Source organism: Fomitiporia mediterranea (genome assembly GCF_000271605.1).
Source record: "Fomitiporia mediterranea MF3/22 unplaced genomic scaffold FOMMEscaffold_4, whole genome shotgun sequence".
NCBI classification, from domain to species: Eukaryota; Fungi; Basidiomycota; class Agaricomycetes; order Hymenochaetales; family Hymenochaetaceae; genus Fomitiporia; species Fomitiporia mediterranea.
Window position 1 is genome coordinate 2,160,983 of NW_006760389.1, and position 22,169 is coordinate 2,183,151.

A 22,169-nucleotide genomic window follows, 5' to 3' on the forward strand; every position below is an offset into this window, starting at 1 on the left:
CTTTCGAATTGTTTTTATGCGCCATGACGTTATACGTATAGGAAGTGATCCTCTTTGGCCTCGATTCGTCGTTCGAAGCCGTTCCGTGTCATGCCCGAAGACCCATTACGTGCTTCTTTTGCCCACACAGGTGCTTCCGAGCCCTCTCTGCGTCTCTCATCCTTCGACTTCGGTGAAGCCGGGATCGCCGCTCATCCGTGTAGCTTCCGCTTTTCGATGTCTAGTATACCGAACGTGTGAAATACTTCCGTCGACCTTCTTACAGTCAAGCCCGTCCTACGCCGTCAACTCAACAGTCACTTAGATGTGCTGTCAACTGCGGTGTTCGCCGCCGGCCTTCGCAACTGAACTAGCAACTCGACAGACTCGTCCCCTGACTGTTTAATGTGTTACGCACTTCCGCTCCTGCGTATTAAATTAGTCTAAACAACTTGTTGCACGATACCAAGCAAGCGACATATGGCAGGCCAAGCTCTCCGATCTCATCTAGCAGAACCCATCAGCGGCGGTGTTGCACGGAGCGGGACCTTATGTGCGGGATTATTTCACCAGCAACACGACGTTTCCGAGGCGTATACACTCATATCTATTCAAAAAGAAAAGCAATCAAATTGCAATTATAACCTTGAACAACGATGGATAGATTATGACAGATGGATACGATGGGTTGCACGGGAAAGGAACGGGCACCCTGGAGAGACACACGACAGGTCGCCGAAGACTGACTTGTTTTGGACAATAGGTGCGAAGCTCCTTGTTTTGTTGTGCTGTGCCGTTATTGCTATTTGCATATTGCTATACCCTTGACGCCCGATCCACCGATGGGCCGCCGGGCTCAAAAGGTCATCGATTTAATCATTCAGCCTTCATGCTGCTTCCCCTCGCCTTCCACCCTTCCCCTCATCCTTGTTCCTCTGTTCTGCAACGATGGCAAATCCTTTGTAGCATTCGACATCCGTTCCGTGCGCATTTGGGTGAAGAGCGGACGAGCTATTTTAGTATTGCTACATGTCGACTTTCCCGAAAATCGAAAATCTCCTCGAGGATGCCCTAACCGCCCGAACGACGAATCTCGCTTTCTCCTCAAAGGCAGCGTCGTTCAGCAGCAGCTCATGGTGCTGTTCGCTACCGACACAGACAGTGAAACACCTCTGTCTCGATTGACTTTGACACCGCCTTGTCGTCCTGGGCTCCATCGGACACGTCCCGCAGCGGAGATCAATGCGCTGCAACGAACGTCACAGCAACACGAAACCTCAGGTCATAAGGCAAGCATCTCAAAGAGTCATCTCCTGCTACCTCATGTCACCTGCTTGCATGCGATGTGGACGACAAACGCGTTTCCGTACAAATAGGCTTTCTGGCACCTCACGTTGCCCCCGAAACATGGATGAACACTCTCGCTATCATGCGTAACCGGAGCATGTAAAAAAGTGCAATACGCTCATGTGAAGCCCAGAAAGGGATAGCAACAGCAAGTTATATTTTACGGCACACGACCCAGGAAAGCACATGAAGAGGAATATCAACAATTCTACCAATGCGAAGAGAGTGGAGAGGGAAACTGGAAAAGAGGTAAGAAGAACGTTGCTATTTTATGCATCCACATTAATGTCGTTGACTCGTTCTGTCATCATTCTGCGGTAATTACCACTCAGTGTGGGTGATGAAACCCAGGAGCCGTAAGCAGGCTCATCGAGTACACGTGTTGTACCGGTGGCTCTCACATAACTGTCAAAAACGTTGCAATCAGCTGAGTCACTTCTGGCAGGCAGCGAACCAGGACTCACTCGTACATGTCGATTCCGCCAGCGACTTCTGCTGAACAGGTTCGCCAAGCACACTCGCTACTAGTTCCGAGGCATATGTCGGACGTGGTCCATAAGGTTCATCCCAACTGGAGCACCATGTCAGTCCTGGGGAAGGTGTTGGAACACCCCCAGTTGCACTCCAGTCTTGATTCAATAACGGTGCCCATCCGAGTCCCTTTCTGAAGTTCTCATCGGCCTTATCAAACTCCTCTTCCGAATATCGGGATCGTGTAACAATACACGAGGGAGGACTGGGGAAGAGTTCATTGTTTCCTGATGATGTACTACTAGGATGCCCATTTGAACGAGGAAGGTTGCAATCTATTCCACTGAGGCTTGATCGGTCCGAACCGGGCCAGCTCCATTGCTGGGTACTTGATGGTGCGGGTGCGGGAGATGCACTTTGCAGGCCTTTCTGATAAGCTTTGTAACCTCCAAGAAGGTCGACGTGCTGCTGCTGCAATAGACTGAGGCGCTTCGTGGTCTGCGGAGATACATACGCTATTGGTGGTCGTGCGGGCTGTTTCTCAGATTGAGGCTGCTGTTGCGGTGGAGGAGTGGGAGAGTTTGTAGTGAAATCGGCATACATGGGACTAGGTTTCGACTGCCCGGCATCCTCTTCACTTGGTGGAAGATCGGTGTTCACAGGGGTAGAAGGGGATTGGGTGGGATATGGACTTGTGTGACTCCTGGAGCTAGCTGAGGGCGTTGATCGTGTGGAAGGTGGCTTCGAGGGAGAATCAGACGAAGTCTGAGAGTACAAAGTTGGTGAGGACGCAAATTTGATTCCGCCAGACGACGATGTACGCCGTATTCTTCTCCGAGATGATGGCGTCTTGACCAATGCAGCAGGTGCGGGACCTAATGGTTCTGCTTTCGGAGTAGAGTTATCCCACCAAGTTGGCGACGCTGTTCCGTTGTTTACCCTGGGGCGTTCGGCAGGGAGCGATACACGAAAACGTGACGTCGATGTCAACGGAAGTAAAAGCCTTCTTAGGCGTACTGGAATTGATTAAGAAAGCATCAGCGATCAACGTCGATTTGCGACCCTAATAGTGGTTGCTTCCGAGATCACTTACGTTTGACGTCGGCATCCTTCATGTATGGAACAAGTGACCGGGCAGCTGAGAGCATTTCGAAGTACGACTGGCGGTATCGTACGAGGTGTGCTGGACAGGCAACGAACGGACGCGCACTTGCACCAGCTTCTGAGAGCGTCTCCTTCGCGATCTACAACATCACGACCAATGGGTATATCGTGGATGATATGCACGTTAGGTTTCAGGAACGTGAGAGAAGGAGCATCATAAAACGAGAATAGTAAGTTATGTGGCGATCACTCCAATACAGAATAGTCGCGCACCTCGATGTTGTCGACGAGCTGACGACAGAACGTGGAAGTGGCAGCTTGCTTTGAGCGATTCATCAACCAGAGAAAATAAGCTTGACTACATACCTTCTCTTGGATCTCTTCGCTGTTTTGCGCCAGTTCCGTCTGGAATAGACGTACCATCTGGTTCGTTGCGATGATAAACCGCCGAAGATATGAAAAGTCGGTGCTAAGGCCATCAAGTAGCCGTATTTCATTACTATGTGCCTCTGGACTGGAGGTCTGAGCTGTTCTGGAACTCGACCCTATTTCTATGACTGCTGACTGTCCCATGTTGGGTCGATCTGCTCTACTATGTCGATGATTCTGCTGATCCCGACTGTTCCGACCACCGTTGACACTTTGACTGGACAAAGGACGGCGATGTTCGGAGTCGTTGCAACGATGCTTGGTGCGGCCTGGAGGCGGGCTCCGTTTGACAGTGTGGATGGGTTTCCCGGAGCGGCCGGAGAATAGTCGAGAGGAAGTGTTGTGGGGAGAAACTGAGGCAAAGCGAGAGTCAGGCTGAGCGTCTGACTGTCCAAAGGGGCGTGCTGTGCTGCGTGATGTTCGATAAAAGAAAGCCGAGATGACTATACGCGTGGCGGCTGGTCTCGTTCGTGAGTATTACCAAAACGCTATTTCCGTGACTTGTTATTGTATTTTTTTCCCGCTTAAACGCGGCTTTTTGCACTATTCAACCGCCGTCCCTTCACTCGATTATGCAAAGTGAGTTTAATTTGTCTTCCTCTGGATTGCTTGGCGATGTCCCTGATAGGTCTGGCCCGTTCAGCTAAGGCCGATGTGCTGGCCAAAGGTAAGTAGATTATGTTTCTCGAACCAGTTGTGGCTGCGCCGTTCGTCTGGTGAGTGCCGGGCTGGGTGGCAGAAACACGGAAAGCAGCCGTTGCCACGTGCGTATGATCTTCTGATGGTTCGCTCCTTTTGGCAGCTCTTGTGTCGATCGGTTTGCAAATTCCACATTTATTTGCTCCTTTCAAGCACCGTCTTTCACCGGAATCTACGCTATATGGTACACACAGTACATCTGCAAATAAATTCACAATTTACTTTGCAGAGCATTACCACTTATTCTCATTCGAAATACCTCATTGTACTAGCGTTTTCCAGAAACACGACGGTTTGTAAGCCTAGGAGTCATCTGGAGTTTATCAGGTTTACACGGAGAATGCAGCGGAAGGCAATTCAGGTGGAGACCGAGTAATTGAAAAAGGTCCGGCCAGAGCGTCCTGCTAAACAGGATGGAGATTCGATCAGTGATTAGGATGGAGCGCGCACTTCGCGGCGTTTTGATGTAACTCCGCAAAGGGGAACCAAGCTCTCATACCACGCCGCAAATGGCGAATCGATAGTATAGAAGCTCTTCTGCTTGCGATTTATTCGAATATTAGTGATACTGAATGAGTAGATACAAAACTGATTAGCGCTCGCATTGTGCTTCTGGTGGGAGGGACAAATGACATGTTTGCGTGCGGCTATTGTAAGTGCTATGTGCGGTACTACCACCTTCTCGTTTTCGCAGTCGATAATAATCGATGCATCTGATAAATCGTGCTTGTAAACATAATTTCAAAATCAAGCATCCACTGCTGATGCCCTTTAGCTGATACGTCCGGAACTTTCCAATTTCCAAACGTTATGAACCTCTAGCATCCTTGTCCAATGAAATTCCCAAAGTTTAGCAATTGTCCATCAATCACGCGAGCGCCATACAGGTCACTTCTCGCGAACTACCATTCGCTAACGCCATGTGGCAAGAAGCAGACCGAATCAAGTTCACAGAGGAATTCCAGCATGATGCCATGAGCAACAGCGCTCCACTTCGCTGACTAAATCGAGACCGGTGGATTTCGTCGTATGGCACTAGGACAGCGGTATATTAATGAAGATAACGGGGAAGTCTGTTTTGATTTAATTAGGGATTATTCCAAGCAAACGATAAGATCCGACCCAGGATCCGGGAGTTCTTTGCATTTAGATAAATGTTTAGTAACCGATGTTCAGCTGGAGTTTCTGGACGTGATTTGCTCTATGACCAGACCTTACCTAAATTACACAACCTGCGTCGAGACAGGTTGACATATACCTGGAACAAATAGGTGAAAGCATGCATGAACTCTAGAACGAAAACATGTGCGGAGAGGTAAATGACTACCAGATACCCTCAGGGCAACTCGACCATTGACAGTATGGATTTCGCCAGACCTCTCCTCGCGACGTCAAATGCAATGAGATCCAGCTTTATCAGCTGTTTCGGGCCTCGCAATTGGAAATAGTTCACTCACATCGATAAGAACACGGACGTCGGATTACCATTTACCAATATTAATCCGTGGCAAAACTCCGTAATATTCTCTGTCTGTGACAGTTAGAAAGATAAATTGGAAGGAGCTTTACCATCTTTTAATGCTTTGAAAATCATATCATTTCTTGCAGAGAAGAATATTAGAGATGAACCATACAATACATTGTCGAATGCAATGGGCATTTGAGTTCACAGATGCAGGCAAGGTTGATGTTTGCTTGCGAAGTATGCAAACCATTTCACGGGAGATTTTATTTACATCGCCCTTACTGATCAGCTGGAGGCTGTGCTAGAAAGTTAAGACAGATGCGTGTGCAGAATAAGAGTATGACCGGAGGAACGACATGTAGTAGCATCCAACGGTCGAGTAACAGTTCAGTTCAGTTAATTGATTTCCTTGAGCATCTTGTTACGTAATATTATGCCTAGAAATGGGAGTCGAACCTTCGTTGGTCTTTGCATTACCTACGAGGATGATCCCGTACACCTACTCGTCTTCATGTAACGGCATAGATGGATCTGACTGAGAGAGGGTGTGCAAACACAGTGATCAAGGGAGAGGAGTTCCTGCACCTCATTAAAAGACCCTGTACAATAGGCGTGGTCAAACCTCGCGATTCTCTGCACGATTCACCTCACGATTCTAGAGGGTGAATCGCAAGGTGAATCGTGCGTGCAGGTTTGACCAGCACACTTGTACATGCGCGATTCACCTCAATATACCGACCCTTGATCTTAAAATTACATAATATAAAATTAAAGAAATAGTTTTTTTTCGTGCATATACATATATTTATCTGCAAGTATGCCTATCAAGTACAAAGAAACCTGCTGTTATCGTATAAAATCTGCACGACAAGCTGTAGAGGCAAATCATCTTACTGTTTTTGGAATTTAGAGGTGAAAAGAAGCTTAGTTTTATTTTTGTAATACATGTACATATTTGGAAATAGATATGAGTAGAGGTGAATCGCAGGGGTGAATCGCAAGGCGAATCGTGTCAAAGTGCGATTCACCTTTCAGCGCGATTCACCCCGAATCGCTGGGGTTCCGGGGTCCGCGATTCACTTTGCATGAAAGTGAATCGCGCAGGTGAATCGCGCACTGAATCGCGAGGTTTGACCACGCCTAATGACGCAGGTCAGAAGATGATAGCAAAGGTTTCGATTCAAGTAAGGCACAAAGTGATGATTGTATCATAGCAACAGGCCGTATTGTGTATGCTGAACAAAGATTGCATGACTGGGATTATAATGAGAAATATGACGGGGAAGAATTGAAAGCAGCATGTGAATTCTATGGTTTCAACAAGTATACATATACCAAAAACAATGTAAAGAGAGAATACCGTAAACTGGTTGGTATCTTGTATCCAGATAACTCACAGCCCAGTTTCTCATTGTCATTTTATATATGCTAATTTCTTGTTGCCAATTTTCGTAGGCAAAGAAATACTATCCGAAAGACTTGAAGGATCCCAAGCTTACTGAAAAGTTTAAAAAGGTGATATTGCCTGTATGTGACATATATAGCTACTTATCAAGAGAGTTGTCCTTCTCAGGTTAGCGCTTTTAGAACAATCCTCGACAAGTATGTTGATGTGCGCGACGGTACGCTGGTCATTGTCAAAGCATTGCTTCTGCTTAAGTCTACGTTGCAGCCTGTAAGGAATATGCTACTCACGATTTCTCAAGTTCTCGACGGGGTACTCGGCCGTCGTCTCCTCTCGGAAAACACAGACAATACAGTGATTATGATTATGACAGTGATCTTGAAAACATACTTCGTGAGAGAAGGGACAGGGCTGATTACATACAAAAGCTTCAAGAGTATTATGATGCTCTGAAAAGTTACTGTGAGGCAGAAGAAGAAAGGCTCAGGGCCCAGCGCAAGGAAGAGGAGCAGAGACACTTAAGACACATTGCTGAGCGTGAACAGAGGCGTCAAGAATGGTTACGAAAGGTATATGAAGAGGAGGAGCGCAGACGTGCAGAGGAAGAAGAAGAACGCCGAAGGATCTCTGAATATGAAGAAGCTTGTAGGAAAGCTGAACGTGAGCGCCGGCGAAATGAGGAATGGCGTCATCATGGTACAGTGATTGCATCATTAAATAATAGGCTATGTACTGATCTGTATTTTTAGGCGCGCACCACTCTCGACATCATTCTTCAGACCGAAGACCTCGTTCTACTCATGAACAAGAGATTAGGTTCAACCATGTTCGTCCGAGACCGCAAACAGTGCCGTCAGGGCGGCACGTACAGGAACGCAGATACATTGATCCAAATGGGCACTCAACGACAACTACCAGGATTATTACAGATTATGGTGATGGTGACGACTATTCCGATGGAGGGTATTTGCCTTCATTGTCAGGATTTGGATCCCTAGACGGCGGCTTGGAGCTCAGTTTTGATGATAATGATAGCTTTATCTTTGACACGCATTTTGACCGGCATAGTCATAGAGGGCACGGATCGAGTCACTGTTCTAGTTTTCATTTCACTTTGTGAAGGCTCTACCGTTTCCATCGGCTGACTGCCTAAGAAGCCTATATTTACAGGTAGCAAGTGAGAGTCGATATTTAGATTGAAGTCATCCTACAGATGGGTACCTTCTTTAAGCAAAACGATTCATAAGGAAGACTTTGTTGATCTTGTGTCCATGTTGCTTGTCGTAATAATAATAATAATAGGTAGCCTGTGTTGCATTTAAGTCCTAAATATAGTTTCAGCGGAGGTCTGCGCAGATGCAATATCAATTATTATTATCGTCGCCATCTCGGCCCGTCCCTTATTTACGCAGCCAGCAAAGTATCCATGATTAGTCAATGTTCATTATCGAGTCAAGACTCCGTACCACCCTGCATTGTCAATCCCAGGGAAAAGCGGAGCAAGGTACCAAACAAAGGAATATTGATAAGAGCCCGAGTGTACAGATCATATGTGAACATTCGAAAGCTACATAATATCCAGTTAACTCACACACACAGCTATTGGGGAGCGCTCGATTCATCAGAATGGCCAAACTGAAGGAGCGTATCTACCGCCGCGTCAGAGACCATCCATGAACAGTAGCTCGTACATCTTCGTCGCCAGGGTCATCCGGGAACATTGGCTATATAACGATATACTACATAAGTAAATGCCAATCAATGTGAAGGTGAATCGATGCATACCGGATATCGCTCCGTGACCACTTCCTTGCACACCCAACCTCGTTCTCGAGCCTTCGAGAAGAACTCTAAGTCCCGAGATGCAAGGTGAGGGCGATGGTGTGTGTAGAATACGAGAACAGTTGGAACGGCAATACCAGGTTGCCTTGTATCGGTATCCGTTCGAAGAGTGAGCTCGCATGTTTTCAATAATGCGTCGTGCTATAAAGTATGTATCAATAATCAAATGCCAAAATATCTATTTCGATATATAATACAAATTAACGTGCCTGAGAATGATTAAACACCAAGTCCGATAATATCACAAGATCGTATTTCTCCGGGGCGACGAGTTCCAATAATCGATCCACGGGCCTCCCCCAAATGTATCCTTCAACAAACACTTCAGCACCAACCCTCTTCCTCTTTGAAGCAGAGATGTTTCGTGCGACGTTGTGCGTGAGGTTATCCAAGAGCGCCTCATCCGGATAGTCCGTCAATACAGTCTACTCAAACATGAACAAACCCATCATCAGGTTAAAAGGACCACGTTCATTCATCAAAATCCCGAGTTTTATTAAGCATAGAAAGAGACATACCCGTCTAGCACCATTAATCGCCATAACCAACCCCGGCAGCCCAGCTCCAGCTCCAAGCTCAAGGACGTTCTTCCCCTTATACAACTCAACGTTTTCCTCTCGGTCGAGGTACGTCGCGAACGCACGCGCAGCGTTCCATCTAAGTCCCAAATGGTTTCAACATTCATAGACGCGAGGTGTGAAATACATAATAGCAAGTGCATACAAACTTACAAATAATGTCCCCACAAAGTATGCGTCCCAACAAGTCTCACCTCAACCTCCTTCCAACCCTCTCCCTCCTTCTCCTCCTTTAACCTCTCGACAGCGCGGACGTAAGTACAGACAGTCGTTTCAGGCGTTGGCGGTCGATCCGGTTCCTATCCACACAGGAAGTCAAAATCGGGTGAGTGCATACAGACAAGTATAGCAAACAATGGACGTTACGATACGGGAAATATGCCATTTAGATCAAGGTCTACGTCCTCGGATTCCATACTTCCGTGATAAAGAACGTATTTATAATAGAGGGCAAGGTAGCCTATGGTTCTATGCAGAACTGAGTTATGGAATCTGGATGGAGGAACAAATTTTTACAATTGTTATTAGATCGTCGGTCCGTCGACGATCACTACCCAGTCTGGGCATACAGCGCGTAAACAACGCGTTTATTAAATTATTTTACTAGTAAGTAATAAGATACGCGTCTGATAAACTCGACAAACCAGTCACGTCACGGTCACAACCCTCTATTACCAAATTAGGAAGGACCCTTACGGCGAAATTTCAGAGTGTAACTTCGACTTGAAGTTTTGCCTCAGCCAAAGATGATTCTATATAATACAGAGAAGAGAATCTTGCCTATTTTCAGATAGAGTTAAATATTACAACAATAAAATATTTGACCATTACAGTCTGTATCTATAATTTTGTAGCTTTATCAAGATGATTACACCATCCGATCATTATGACAAATACTATATATTATAAATGGTATTATGTAAAATACATATATAGCAATTATTTGTCATATATCCTTATCTAATGGTGGCGAAATCTGAAAGAAAAAAATTAAAAAATTTACCAGACTGCTGGAAAAGTATAATTACAGCATTTAGAGAAAAAAACATAGTTTGCAAAATAACTCAGCCAATATTCACTTTTAAGAAATTCTGTTCCATCATTTTGTAGAGAAGGCTTAATACAACAAATTGATGGTGCTACTTTTTGAGTTTTGGGTCTCTGGATGGACGAGTTTCGTGCTCATTGTGGAGGCTGCATTAGGAAGGTAAGGTTACATCACGTGAGTCACACAGCTTGTCGAGTTTATCAGACGCGTATCTTATTTTAATATTTACCTCCACCGACTGGCTCATTTTAAGGATCACGGCGGCATCACGCACCACTATAACTCTAGTCTCTCATTTTAAGACCACTTCATCAGGATTCAGAATCAATGATTCTCTAAAACAAAACTAGTAATGTATCAATGTAAAGGATCAACAAATCAAATCAAAAATCAAATCAAATCAAGAAAAAGAAAGAAAGAAAATTGTAACGAAAACTCCAGTCCATCTAAGTATCTGATTCTGCCTCTACCAGAACCAACCAAAACACACTTGTCCAATCCAAAACCCCTTTCACCTCCATCATCTTCACCTTCACCTTCACGTTACGATCAAAAGAAGTATAAGTAAGGAGAAAGGGAGAAAAGAGACAGATTAAATCCCCACCCCGAGCACATATCGAAGCGTCGCCGTTCATTCTATAGGCGGCGCGTTGCGCAAGTAGACATAGCAGTCCTCTGTTGGTGGGTTCGCTTTGACGAGTTTCCCAAGTTCCTCATCTACACACACAAAAAAAAACGCATAAGTATCTCTCCCTCTCTTTCTCTAAAAAATGAGAGAAAGAGGGATTCGACTTACACTCCGGATCACTCTCCACCCTCATAAAATGTTTCATCGGCCACTTCTCCCCCCTCGCCTGCTCATCTCTCCTCCTCTGCCTCTGCTCATTCTCAATCTTACTCTTCTCCCGACTCGCAGTCTCAAAATCCCCACTCCGTATCCCATCCGCAACCTTCTTCCAAAGCCTCCTACTCTCAAACTCATCTTTCTGACTTTCAACAGGTTGGACAGTCACTTCTTCCTTGGGCGTAGTAACGTTCGTAAATTCTTCTCCAGATTTGCTGTTTTTCGAAATAGCGTCCCATTGGCCTTCGAATACGTATAGCGGTGGAGGTGTACTGCCTGAGGAAGATAATTTCGGGTTCGTGACGGTCGCTTTGAAAGTATGTGCTTTCCCCGAAAAGTACCCTTTCCCAGAATACTCAATCGTAGACACGTACCCCGTACTCGAAACGATATACGAACTCTCCGAAAGTTCAATATACGGACTCGCCACTAACAACCCTGCAATCACAAGTCTCGGGAAGTTAATCAAATACCTCTCTTTTTCTCCTCCAGGTAAAGTAAGCGTAAGGACGGCATGACCGATTTGTTTGACGATGATACTGGCTCGGCTGAATGATGTCTTTTGCGCGTTATGCCCTTGTAACTCGATACCCTTTGATTTGTTTGTGATGTAGTATGCTGTGATAGGTGGGTGGTGTGAGACTTGTTCGACTACGAGGTCTGTACGGCCTCGACCGTTTTTGTCTGGCCAATAGCCGTAGAAGAGTTCGCCTAGCACGGGGTTTAAGGGTTTCTTTTCGGAACCCATGGATTCATTGCGGGTTGTGTATTGGCCTTTGAGCGTACTCTGATAGTTACGATCAACATCAATCAGCGGTAGCTTGGAAAAGAAAGACAGGGAAGACAGACGTACGATGAACCACTTGAGCACTCTAAGCGCTCTATCCTCAGGTGTCGGACCATCCGCAATATCCGCAAAGAGCTGAGGCCGTTCGCACCAATACGCTATTCACCATCACCGTCACCAACATCACCATCACCATCACCAAAATCAATATCAACCCCACCAAGACCGAGACCAAAACCAAGGCCAACAACGCGTCAATCCCCATGATATACAAACGAAGAAAAAAAGGATTTGAAGTAAGCAAAAAACACAGCCCCGATGAATCAAGACAAAAACAACAGAAGCTACGCACCAGGGAACTCCGTCAACGAAGTCGGAGAAAGGATGAACGGCGGAGCAGTAAGCGACGAGAGGTCACCCGTAAAGCTCGCAATCCTATCCCACATCCAAACCCACATCCACATCCAAATCAATATCAATATCGCACATCCGTATCCAACATCCGAAACAAATTAGCACGACACACATACTGAAGAGTATGCGGAGAGACATACGCTTTAAGGAAAGAAGTCCACGAAGACCGCTGACTAGCTGGGACACTAGGATCAATCTACAACAAAGGTAAAAACAGTAACATTGCCACGTCGTGGAATTACACGTTAGCGCTCTCCACATCCCTAACTAATGTCTCGAATTTGATTAAAACTGTGACGTACCTCTGTATCGTTCGACATCGCAGTAGTAATTGATAATTGGTATAGACGATGGGTATGTTAAGTAAGTTGGCTGTCTAACTTTGTCTTATTGCGATGAGATGAAGTGGAGATGAACTGAGAGAGAGTGAAGAAGGGAGAGAAGAAGAAAGTCGCGTGTTGGTGGAGTGTAACGCAGGCACACACCAAACCAGTGCAAGACTCAGACTCAGATCATCATATCGGTCTATTTGCGGTCGGACTGGTCGGGGACTCTTGGTGCCCGTGACATCATCAATTCATCCAATGATCCATCATTGGCATCAATTCTGGTAGCGCCCGTCCATGTCTTATTTTATATTTTAGAGTCACTCAAGGGAATGGAGTTTGTTTTTCACAGCATAACTTACTCTACATCTACATACAGCTCGAGATCATAATATAACTACCGAACGCGATAGACAGATTGTAATGACCTCGAACACAGCGGTTACAATAACATAGAGAAAAGTAGAGAAAAAGTTAGAGAAAAGGTAGCGAAGGAAATAAAACGAATCGAAAAAAAAAATCACATATTTTCACAAATAGTGAGACGCCAAAAAATTTAGAAAGCAGGGTTCGACGAGGCGAGGCAGTGCACCAGTCCGATCTGATGAACAACAACAATGTGTATATAAATACATATATATCACTCATCGTCTTCCTCATCGTCCTCCCCTGCGCTCTTCTTCTACAAGTTATAAGCACATGTCAGTTAGCGTGAAGGAGTCAATGCGCGCATACATGGAAGACAAACCTCGTAGTTCGCCTTCTCTTCCTCCGCGCGAGCTTTATCACGCGCAGCCTGTTCGATATAAGGCCTCTTCTCCGACTCGTCCATCTCTTTCCACTTCGCTCCTAGAAGTTTACCGACCTCGCCTATTCAAATCATATAAATTCAATCCAGTTCACACACACACATGTCGGAAATCAGAAATCAAAATTTTCGAACATTGAGGATGGAGAGACTCACCGAAGCCAGCGTCGGGGTTCTCAGCCTTGACACGTTCACGCCAGTCTTGGCTGAAGAACATGTACGCGGACAGAGCGCGTTTGGGCGCGTTTGGGTCCTTTTTGCCTTTGCCACGCGCGGGCTTGTCGGCAGCGCCAGCGGCAGCCTTGCGAGTCTTTCAACAAAACAACCCTCATCAATTTCCTGATTTTCACAACAAATGAGATAGACGTGGTGTACATACCTTCTTAGCAGTAGCTTCCTTAGGCATCTATTAAAAACCCAAAATAATAATAAAAGTGAAGTATGTCAGCCAATGTTTCTTAGTTGTTTAGTTAATCGGGATTCAGTTGGTATTGGTTGGAGTTTGTTTGTTTGGAGTGTGAATGGAGGGACGATATGACGCGTCATCATAGCCCCTGAGGACGAGTCGACGCAGAGGGGAAGACGATAGAGTCAACAAGTTCACCACAGACAGAAAGTTGAGCAAGGTGTTTGACGCGCGTCACGCGGACGCGTCTCCCTATACGCGCCACGACCCGCTATACGGCACTTTGGCTGTGAGTGGAACGCAGAGCGTCGACGAGCGCGTCCCCCAGCCCTCTCCCAACGCAAACAAATAAATACTAAAGCAAACGACACGTACGATTGAGTTGCGTAGTGAGACTGGACGGGAGAGGAGAGGGAGGGAAAAGATGTTTTGTTGGGTGGGTAGGTAGGTAGGGGAGCGTTAAGATAATATGGGTAATGGGAATTCTGTGGGCAGTTATCTGCGCGAGCAAGGCAGGGCTCTGCCCTCGCCCCCTCGATTCCCCTCTAACAACTTGCCCGCTCGGCTGTCTCCGGTGTCAAACATTCCCACGAGAGTGTCACGTGTGTGCATATAGTCACTGCCTCTCGCTTGTCGTTTCAAATAGCGAACGTCACCGTCTTCATTCAGTGCCAATTCGATGTTCAGGAAACCACTTGCAGATATAAAGACTTCAGGTACGATGCAATTTGTAGTGATGTCGCTGTGCATTGCTGATCTGTTCATCATCAGCGCCACTTAGAAACTCGGATCGTAAAAAGTTGAAGCAACGCGTTCTGCAGGATTATTTGGATCCCGCTCGAGTCGCCGAGGAACCAGAGCTTGGTGATTTGCTCGTACCAGATGGCCTGCTGTCCGTCAAGTTCACAACTCATAGTGGTGAATTGGGTGTAAGCCGAGACTCTACAGGAAAATTAAAAGTCGTTCTTAGAAGTCTATTTTGTACAGGTTGCATACCTCTCTGCTGATGGCGAACCCCTTTGGTTCTCCCTAGGCAAGGGAAGCAACGACTTGATTCCAACGGGTTCGTTCCCATCTTCTTTCGTCCAGCTCAGCACCTTACCAGCTATCACTTCTTCCAGTGTACACACTATGGAAGAAACCATGCCTTCTCCCACACCTCTCAACTCCCTCCGCCGTAATCCCAGTCCTGCAAAACGGAGCAGACTTAATGGCAGCCGGAGGTGCGCCCTCCTCCCCTCCTCTTTCCATCTCATGTAGTCATCCACCTGTGTCACTTACACACGCCACTTAGCAAGTTGTCGAGATGCCCAGCACGCCCGCCCTCGGACAACTCGTCTCCATCACACAATACACTAAAGGAGCGGTTGGCCCGCCACTTGCTGTCGGACGTATGGCGATGTCTGGAGAGAAAGTAAGGGAAGAAGACACAAAAGGGAAAGCAGTGTACGTGTTGCATGTGTGGAAGGATAAGCTATGGGAGATGGGTGGGCAGAGTGAGCCGCCTGAGCCGGAGGTTGTCTCTGAGGCTGTTTCCGTGGCTATGGAAGGTGGGAAGGGAGGAGGAGAAGCGGAGGAGATGGATGATGTAGAGGAGAAAGCTACGGGTGGAAGCGAACAAGTGAACAACGAGGAGGAGGAAGCTACTCCTCCTCCACCTTCCGAAGTAGAACCCGCTGCCGAAGAACAAGAAGGTGCAGCGCCTCCTCCGTTGAACCCACAAGGTACACCTTTCCTCCCTCCATTCCCTCAAACAAATAAACGAAGAGCTAATTTAATTTAATTGATCGCAGAGGTAACCTCCCTCCTCCGCACTTCCCTCATCCAAGCAATCTGCACCACACTCTCCACACTCCCATCCTCCACGTACCCTCTCCCCTCGACGACATTCTACACGCAACATATCCTCCCTGCCCGACCCGCACACATCCCCTCCTCCCAGACTCCAATAGACATCAAACACTCCACACACAAAAACCTCACTTCCTTCCTCCGTACCTGTGAGAAAGAAGGTCTTCTCAAGCTCAAAGAATCTCGTGGCGGGCGCCCTGGAAAGGGTGGTACCGCCGGAGATCCAGTCCAGATTCTCAGCATCAACATCAACCACGTAGACGTCCAAGCCCATCGCGTCTACCGCTCCATCAGGGAGGTAGAAGCGAGACGGGAGAGGAGAGAAGAGAGGGAGGCACAGGAGGCGAAGAAACCGAAAGAGATGATCGTGACGGAACTTTGGAAGCCTCATTTGGGGAGTGTGAGGGTATTTGAGAGCGTTGGGCAGGAGTATGTACTTTCCTCGTTTCTCACCTCCTTCTCTTCCTTCCTCGTTATGTATGCTAATATATTTTGGTACGAAAACAGTACCAAAGCCCTATACACTCTCCCCCAAATAAAAGAAACCATCAACTTATACGTCTCGACCAACTCACTCGTTAACGCTAATCAACAGCAGTTCGTTAACGTCGACGACCTCCTTCAGGATGTCCTATCTAGTAAAGGTGGAGGAGAAGTACCGGAATTCATGAAACGCGAAGAGTTAGCGAGGAGGTTATCTGAGAAGATGCAAGCTTGGTATCGGGTTGAGGTTGATGGGAAGGAGCCTGTCTTGAAGTGCGTATTTCGTACTCGTTCTTCTCTTTCCTCCTTTCCTTCATCCTGAGTTGCGTTATTGAATACTAATGTATATGGGAAACACAGAAAAGGCACCCTCCACCCAATCTCAATCACGATCAAAATCCGACAAGGTCGTAAAGCATGTACACTCCTCACGCACTTCGAGCCGTTCCTTCTCTCCGCTGATACTCTCGCTGAAGAGCTTCGCCATCTTTGTGCGAGTGCCACGTCTGTTAACCCCCTTCCTGGAGGTGCAAAAGGAGGAGGGATGGAAGTGATGATACAAGGCCGACAAACGAAGATTGTGAAGGAGTTGTTAATTGGGAAAGGTGTACCGGCCAAGTGGATTGAGGAGAGTGATTTGACTGTGGGGAAGAAGAAATAAGTATCCAAGAAGATTAGAGATTTTTACTTGTGTATGGTGGTGTTTGAGGTAAGGAAGATAGAGATAGAGTAGAGTACTAGTAGGATGTATGTTATCGCATTTTCTTGATATGTGGGTGCAGTACAAGGATTAGGAAACAAGGTCGAGGTAGAGGTAGAGGTAGAAATAAGGATAACGAAATGCATATCAAGAAAGTACGGAAGAAAATCAAGAGTGCTCAGAGAAGGACAGGGTAGTGCACATAATGCACATAATGCACGATATTAACAAGCATCGATCCATACACAGATTTCGTGAAGAGGTTATTTACCCCTCCCCCTCGCATGTCTGTCGAGCTTTTCAAGTACGGCGGATTGTTCTTCCGAGGTCATAGCACCACTAAAATAAATCCACCATGAGCGACCACAGCAGCGCAAATGAAAGCAGGAAGAAGAACTAAAGAAAGACGTACAATTTCGTAGCAAACGCAGGCAACTCTTTCGCACTCCCGATCAACCCAGTTTCGATGAGCGCTTTCTGTCTTGATCGAAGTCTAACAAAAAATCCATCCGTCCGTCAGTACTCAGCACTCCGCACTTCACACCAGATGAAAAGAGGTAGAGAGCGAGGACGTACTTCGATCTAGGCGACAAAGGCTGTTGGTGATGACTTCTTCTCGGAGGCCACTCCGGTACGGGCGGCGATGGTGAATTGTGATTGCCTCTCCGTCGGGAGGTCGATTGACGACGTTGTTGACTACTGCTACCACGTTCTCGGGAGGAGTCTTCGGCTGCTTTGCGTTTTCGGAGTTTCTAGAATGGATAAGGATATCAGCAAGTATTCGAACGCAAAAGACATTCGACAAGGTAAGAACCTTTAAAGATTCAGCCAAGGACACTTCCTCAACCCGACTTGGTCGTAATAGGTCCTCATTCTGGTGAGTGTATTTAATACTACCCGCTGCTAGGATTCGTTGGATCTCGTTGATCCTTTCACCTCTCTCCTCGGCAGGTACACCTGTATCGGTAATATATTAAATAAGGATGGATCGATTAAGTGTCAGAATAGGCGTACCGTCGTCAAATAGTAGAGTCGCGAGACCTCGTAGGTCAGCCTACAAAATATTAAATAACACAAAGTGTTTCAGTTTGAATTGAAAGTAGAAATAAGAACAACATACATCCTCGTGACCTTGATTCCTTGCCTCGGCTTCCAGAGCCTCCTTCGAGTCACCGAGAGAAGCTCTCGCTTTCCCTTTCTTGTTACCTTCCATGTGCGCGAGAGCCCAGTCAAACTCTGCCAGATGAGCCCTCTCAATCTATCGAATGCATACCAAGAGTAAGTTCGAAACTAGGGGGAGAAGGAAAGACAGGTCCTCACAGCCATCTTTGTTGCCAACGTATTTTCATGCAACCTAAATAAGTTGTCTGCGCCGAATAACTCGCCTCGTCGTTTCGTGTCACCCTGTACTCCCTCAAAATATCTGAAGGCGGACATAGTTTGTAAACTTTCGTTCTCATCTCTGATTTAGGATTATGCTGCGCACCTCGTCTGATGACTTGCTTCATACCCAATCTTCATCATCTGTTGTTTATACACTTGTCTCGCGTAAATGAGTTCCTCGATAGACCCTGCACCGAGAAGGCGATACACATAGACGTCGCGAGTTTGTCCAAATCGATACGCGCGATCCATAGCCTGGAGGTCATGAGCCGGATCTAGAATGCAGTTCAGCATGAATATGTGAAACAAAATTTTCAACGTACTCCAGTTTGGATCTGCACGCATACAGTCAGTGATGGATATGACAGGATCCGAGATTAGGACATACCAAAGATTACGACTTTATTCGCACTCGTCAAGTTCAGTCCAGTCCCACCAGCCAACGTTGAAATCAAGAAAATGAAAATCTCAGGATCGTTATTAAATTTGTCGATCAAAGGCATCCCTGTAGTACGTGTTTGATTCAGTACGAATCAACATACTTCATACGACTTACGTTCATTCTGCTTTGTTGACCCATCTAGCCTACAGAAGCTATAACCTTTTGAAATCGCCAATAAGTCGAGAATTTCGGTGCGAAAGAGGTTTCATTCATAGCTCACTGTTACTATTTAGATGATAATCTAACATATCCAAAAGCTTGACAGATTTCGTAAAAATCAAGACTTTGTTTGTACGGTCTTTCTGCCATTCCTTGAGTAGGAGATTGAGAACCTAGATCATTCGATTAGCATAATTCTCCGGACTGTCCCTAGAACGCTTACGTCCCACTTCCCGCAAAATTGCGGAAGTAATATCGCTGGCCCATATTTTGGAATAGTGTCACTCTGAAAGGCGATCCTGGAGATTTCACGATTTCGTTTTGTCTAAAGAGTAATAACGAATTAAAATCTGGGAAATTAAAGGCAAAAGTCTGGCTGACCTGTTCTTCCGTATCGTTGGGAGCTGATGGAAAAAAGGATAAACAACATCGGCGAAAGGATGTGAACGGAGCTCACATGGAAGGATCAAGGCAAGATGGTTTGATATCTTGAGTAAGATCGTAAGATATGTAAAGAAATGTACAGATTCCATGACATGGCAGCATTTTCCGCGTCTGAACACAAGGCCGTTCAACACTGTTGTCATTTCCGCTGAGTCATTCATGCACTCACGGTAAACCAGAACCACAGTCGCATGGTACAGTATCAGGAAGAGGAGAGGTACTGTTGGCTTTCATTCGCTTTTCGCGATGGGCCAGAATGCGCTTGTAAACGGTGATTTGCTGTGGGGTAAGAGGACAGAAGACTACTTCGTCGATTTTTTGAGGAAGCTGTGAAAGGATTCAGAGACCGCGGGGGGTGGGGGCAGGACGAGAAAATTCCAGCTACCTGGTTGCGAATTAAGTCCTTCGTTCTAAAATGCTCTCAGCGGGGTTCGGCGAAGGAAATATGGGTGTGCATACCGCCGCAAAAAGAAATTCGGTAATAGTTTCGTTACAAGGATATGCGCAACGGCCTGAATAAAAACAAGATGAGCGGGAACAACGGAGCTCATCGCAGACTCATACTTTCGCAACGGTCCTCTCCGCCTCACTAGCACTCGCACTTTGTCCAACCGCCAGTGGTCTTGAAACAGCGGCTCGCCAGTCTTTCAGAGACCCTAATCTGCCTCGGTTTGACCAGTCAAGAAGCGTCCACATTTCATCGTACGCATTCTGGATCGCAGTCCCGGTAAGGCCGAATCGGGCTTCGCATGTGAACTGGTTGAATGCTAAAGTGATTTTCGAGGCTGGGTTCTTTAGCTTATGCGCCTCGTCGACGAAGATTACCGACCAAGGAAGATAGGAAAGAAGGTCGATATCCCCGCGAGCAGTATCAAACGAAGCTATCACTATGATATCATAAATATTTCTCGAAAAATGCGACAGGCGTGTCAAACACAGATTTACTTACAGACGTCAAGTCTACCCAACGTGAAATCCCTGAGCGCCTCCCTGCGCTGCTCTGGAGGACCGTTGTACATCCCGATCTCGAAGTAACCCCACTAAATAAACCGGGGCACGTCCTTGAGTATTGTATCTTAATAGTGAATGTCTTGAAACAAACCGTTCCAAATTCACGTTGCCAATTATGTGTGACTGAACTCGGCGCAATAATCAAACATGTTGGCCAAGTTGCATTAGCGGGTGGCAAACGTCGGTGTTCCCGCCATTCTTGACCATCTTGAAGGCGTGATACGTGTTTCCGGCGCCTGTGGACGTCTCGTCTGTCATTGTATTTGTCCATGATGGCTGTCAAGAATGAGATCACTTGGATCGTTTTGCCCTATTAGATTACCTGGACTATTAATAGAATAATTCTAGAGATTCAAGTGGAGAAATTACCAAGCCCATATCATCTCCGAGTACACCTCCCCTCCCTTCCTTGTAACGATCGTAGAGGAATTGTACTCCTTCTCGCTGATACTCGCGGAGGAAGACATTGATATGTGCAGGGATCTTGATGTCCTTTTCTGCATCCAGCACATAAGGAGCAAGTACCTGAGAACTGTCTCTCGAGAAAGACGGACGTGGTTCCAATAACTCAATTTATAATAAGGCTACATTCCAGTAATATCTTCAAACCGCTTACAAAAGGATCGTCAAGTTCGAAATCGTCATCCGATTCTGTGTCAGAACCCGTCGAAGCTATCAGTTCCTGTGGTTGATTCCCATTTCCCGACTCCTTCAGAGAGGAGAAGGAAGAATCTAATCCGTCTTCTGCCTGAGAGTCTGGCTCTGTCACAGAATCTTCATCTTTAACGAGCAAAGTGTTCAAGTCTAATGTAGTCAATAGGGAAAGTCCACTCACCATCCACTGCTTGCTTGGTTAGCGGTTTAGACACAGAGGCTCTGGAATCCGAATCTGATTTAAATTATCGCAGTAAGAATGCGATATGATATCATCGCGCAGTGCTTTACCTGCAGCTGAGGCAGCTCCAGCATTGGCAGAAATTGACTTGTGTCTCCGTCCCGCATTACTCGACGGGGTTTCTTCCTCGGACTGACTGGCAATGGAGTACTCTTCTTCGTCTTCTTCGTCTTCTTCATCTTCATGCTCGCTTTCACTGCTAGAACCTTTTACAACATTTTGCAACACTAGAAGATTCGCATTAGCCTTGAACATTGAAATTGTAGAGTATTAATACTTGGTCCAAAGAATTGAGCCAGTATGTTCTGTGACACAGGTGGAGCTTCAATTTCTAATGAACCACGTCATTTAACGTCAATCATTACATCTGCGATTTACGCCTTAATGTGCATGCCTTGTTGATCCTTGGTCGTTGTAGCTTGCTGGGTGCTTCGTTGAGCTTTACGGCGTCCGCTGGTGTCTGCTTTTCTTCTGCCTCTGCCTCTCCTTGGTTTTCTTTCATATACATAAGGGGCATTATTTACGAATTCTGGATCAGACTCTTCAGAGTCTATGTAAGTTGAATTAGTTGAAAACGCCTTGTTCTTGACCGGACCAGTCTTGAGATTTGTCTCACCCATTGTGCTTGAGGTTCGCAAGGAGGGCATATAGTCGAAGGTATCATACGTTATTAGGGTGCAATAATGTACAGCGGGCGAGCAAATGCTCTTGTGTGGTTCAGGTTGTGGTACAAGTTATAGTGGCTGAACTGACGTTTAGCTTTGAAGCATCTTGCACGCGTCGATCCTCACGTGATGGCGCATCTATCATGAACTCAGAACTCGCCGAAATTTGGCCTGTTACCAAGAC

The 22,169-nt window shown here is 46.3% G+C and overlaps 9 protein-coding genes across 9 annotated transcripts; 4 read left to right on the forward strand and 5 right to left on the reverse strand.

Annotated features, from left to right (window-relative positions):
• Positions 1–25: 25 nt before the first annotated feature.
• FOMMEDRAFT_166686 (uncharacterized protein) lies at positions 26–348 on the forward strand (the record flags this gene model as incomplete). Its single annotated transcript, XM_007264682.1, has 2 exons — positions 26–199; positions 266–348. Coding segments are annotated over 2 exons (213 nt in total), but the record flags the coding sequence as incomplete, so codon positions are not given.
• Positions 349–459: 111 nt separating this feature from the next.
• On the forward strand, positions 460–1,355 carry FOMMEDRAFT_154115 (uncharacterized protein; the record flags this gene model as incomplete). Its single annotated transcript, XM_007264683.1, has 2 exons — positions 460–710; positions 743–1,355. The coding sequence occupies 2 exons, from the start codon at positions 460–462 to the stop codon at positions 1,353–1,355; spliced, it is 864 nt and encodes a 287-aa protein (XP_007264745.1).
• Positions 1,356–1,595: 240 nt separating this feature from the next.
• Positions 1,596–5,005, reverse strand: FOMMEDRAFT_154116 (uncharacterized protein; the record flags this gene model as incomplete). The annotated part of the gene is made up of 10 exons (XM_007264684.1): positions 1,596–1,731; positions 1,781–2,813; positions 2,891–3,041; positions 3,175–3,222; positions 3,268–3,788; positions 4,022–4,206; positions 4,363–4,433; positions 4,480–4,755; positions 4,812–4,847; positions 4,922–5,005. The coding sequence occupies 10 exons, from the start codon at positions 5,003–5,005 to the stop codon at positions 1,596–1,598; spliced, it is 2,541 nt and encodes an 846-aa protein (XP_007264746.1).
• A 932-nt stretch (positions 5,006–5,937) lies between these two features.
• On the forward strand, positions 5,938–7,897 carry FOMMEDRAFT_154117 (uncharacterized protein; the record flags this gene model as incomplete). The annotated part of the gene is made up of 6 exons (XM_007264685.1): positions 5,938–6,007; positions 6,530–6,678; positions 6,950–7,009; positions 7,068–7,271; positions 7,328–7,600; positions 7,649–7,897. 6 exons carry the CDS (start codon positions 5,938–5,940, stop codon positions 7,895–7,897), a joined length of 1,005 nt encoding a protein of 334 aa, XP_007264747.1.
• Positions 7,898–8,346: 449 nt separating this feature from the next.
• FOMMEDRAFT_18656 (uncharacterized protein) lies at positions 8,347–9,779 on the reverse strand. Its single transcript, XM_007264686.1, has 6 exons — positions 9,691–9,779; positions 9,473–9,618; positions 9,260–9,398; positions 8,951–9,166; positions 8,685–8,882; positions 8,347–8,623 (listed from the first exon to the last, which is right to left on the reverse strand). Exons 1-6 carry the CDS (start codon positions 9,733–9,735, stop codon positions 8,549–8,551), a joined length of 819 nt encoding a protein of 272 aa, XP_007264748.1. The 5' UTR covers positions 9,736–9,779; the 3' UTR covers positions 8,347–8,548.
• An 899-nt stretch (positions 9,780–10,678) lies between these two features.
• On the reverse strand, positions 10,679–12,831 carry FOMMEDRAFT_120223 (Oxysterol-binding protein). The gene is made up of 6 exons (XM_007264687.1): positions 12,715–12,831; positions 12,553–12,608; positions 12,351–12,433; positions 12,065–12,156; positions 11,164–11,998; positions 10,679–11,084 (listed from the first exon to the last, which is right to left on the reverse strand). Exons 1-6 carry the CDS (start codon positions 12,730–12,732, stop codon positions 10,999–11,001), a joined length of 1,170 nt encoding a protein of 389 aa, XP_007264749.1. The 5' UTR covers positions 12,733–12,831; the 3' UTR covers positions 10,679–10,998.
• A 547-nt stretch (positions 12,832–13,378) lies between these two features.
• Positions 13,379–13,952, reverse strand: FOMMEDRAFT_132776 (HMG-box; the record flags this gene model as incomplete). Its single annotated transcript, XM_007264688.1, has 4 exons — positions 13,379–13,420; positions 13,487–13,608; positions 13,703–13,856; positions 13,926–13,952. 4 exons carry the CDS (start codon positions 13,950–13,952, stop codon positions 13,379–13,381), a joined length of 345 nt encoding a protein of 114 aa, XP_007264750.1.
• Positions 13,953–14,607: 655 nt separating this feature from the next.
• On the forward strand, positions 14,608–17,128 carry FOMMEDRAFT_120229 (uncharacterized protein). Its single transcript, XM_007264689.1, has 8 exons — positions 14,608–14,668; positions 14,724–14,881; positions 14,940–15,015; positions 15,074–15,175; positions 15,251–15,676; positions 15,746–16,232; positions 16,311–16,559; positions 16,647–17,128. The coding sequence occupies exons 1-8, from the start codon at positions 14,632–14,634 to the stop codon at positions 16,945–16,947; spliced, it is 1,836 nt and encodes a 611-aa protein (XP_007264751.1). The 5' UTR covers positions 14,608–14,631; the 3' UTR covers positions 16,948–17,128.
• Positions 17,129–17,249: 121 nt separating this feature from the next.
• Positions 17,250–21,837, reverse strand: FOMMEDRAFT_154122 (uncharacterized protein; the record flags this gene model as incomplete). The annotated part of the gene is made up of 27 exons (XM_007264690.1): positions 17,250–17,325; positions 17,399–17,479; positions 17,524–17,738; positions 17,801–17,943; positions 18,001–18,040; positions 18,107–18,244; positions 18,307–18,409; positions 18,473–18,644; positions 18,693–18,704; positions 18,758–18,874; positions 18,926–18,970; positions 19,032–19,143; positions 19,194–19,295; positions 19,352–19,374; positions 19,428–19,525; positions 19,584–19,741; positions 19,800–19,824; positions 19,874–19,926; positions 19,979–20,301; positions 20,364–20,454; positions 20,517–20,735; positions 20,795–20,992; positions 21,042–21,205; positions 21,261–21,314; positions 21,371–21,547; positions 21,598–21,651; positions 21,699–21,837. 27 exons carry the CDS (start codon positions 21,835–21,837, stop codon positions 17,250–17,252), a joined length of 3,132 nt encoding a protein of 1,043 aa, XP_007264752.1.
• Between the last annotated feature and the right edge of the window lie 332 nt (positions 21,838–22,169).

What these genes read in the sequence shown, in the direction of transcription:
- FOMMEDRAFT_120223 (XM_007264687.1), bottom strand. An exon ending in TTCGTTGACGGAGTTCCCTG is followed by an intron (nt 12,157 to 12,350) that starts GTGCGTAGCTTC and finishes GATGGTGAATAG; the next exon opens with CGTATTGGTGCGAACGGCCT. An exon ending in GGTGGAGAGTGATCCGGAGT is followed by an intron (nt 11,085 to 11,163) that starts GTAAGTCGAATC and finishes TTGTGTGTGTAG; the next exon opens with ATGAGGAACTTGGGAAACTC.
- FOMMEDRAFT_18656 (XM_007264686.1), bottom strand. Translation starts at nt 9,735, where the DNA reads ATGGAATCCGAGGACGTAGACCTTGATCTAAATGGCATATTTCCC. An exon ending in ACTTTGTGGGGACATTATTT is followed by an intron (nt 9,399 to 9,472) that starts GTAAGTTTGTAT and finishes TTTGGGACTTAG; the next exon opens with ATGGAACGCTGCGCGTGCGT. An exon ending in TGGTCACGGAGCGATATCCG is followed by an intron (nt 8,624 to 8,684) that starts GTATGCATCGAT and finishes ATCGTTATATAG; the next exon opens with CCAATGTTCCCGGATGACCC.
- FOMMEDRAFT_120229 (XM_007264689.1), top strand. Translation starts at nt 14,632, where the DNA reads ATGTTCAGGAAACCACTTGCAGATATAAAGACTTCAG. An exon ending in TGCAGATATAAAGACTTCAG is followed by an intron (nt 14,669 to 14,723) that starts GTACGATGCAAT and finishes GTTCATCATCAG; the next exon opens with CGCCACTTAGAAACTCGGAT. An exon ending in CTCATAGTGGTGAATTGGGT is followed by an intron (nt 14,882 to 14,939) that starts GTAAGCCGAGAC and finishes TATTTTGTACAG; the next exon opens with GTTGCATACCTCTCTGCTGA.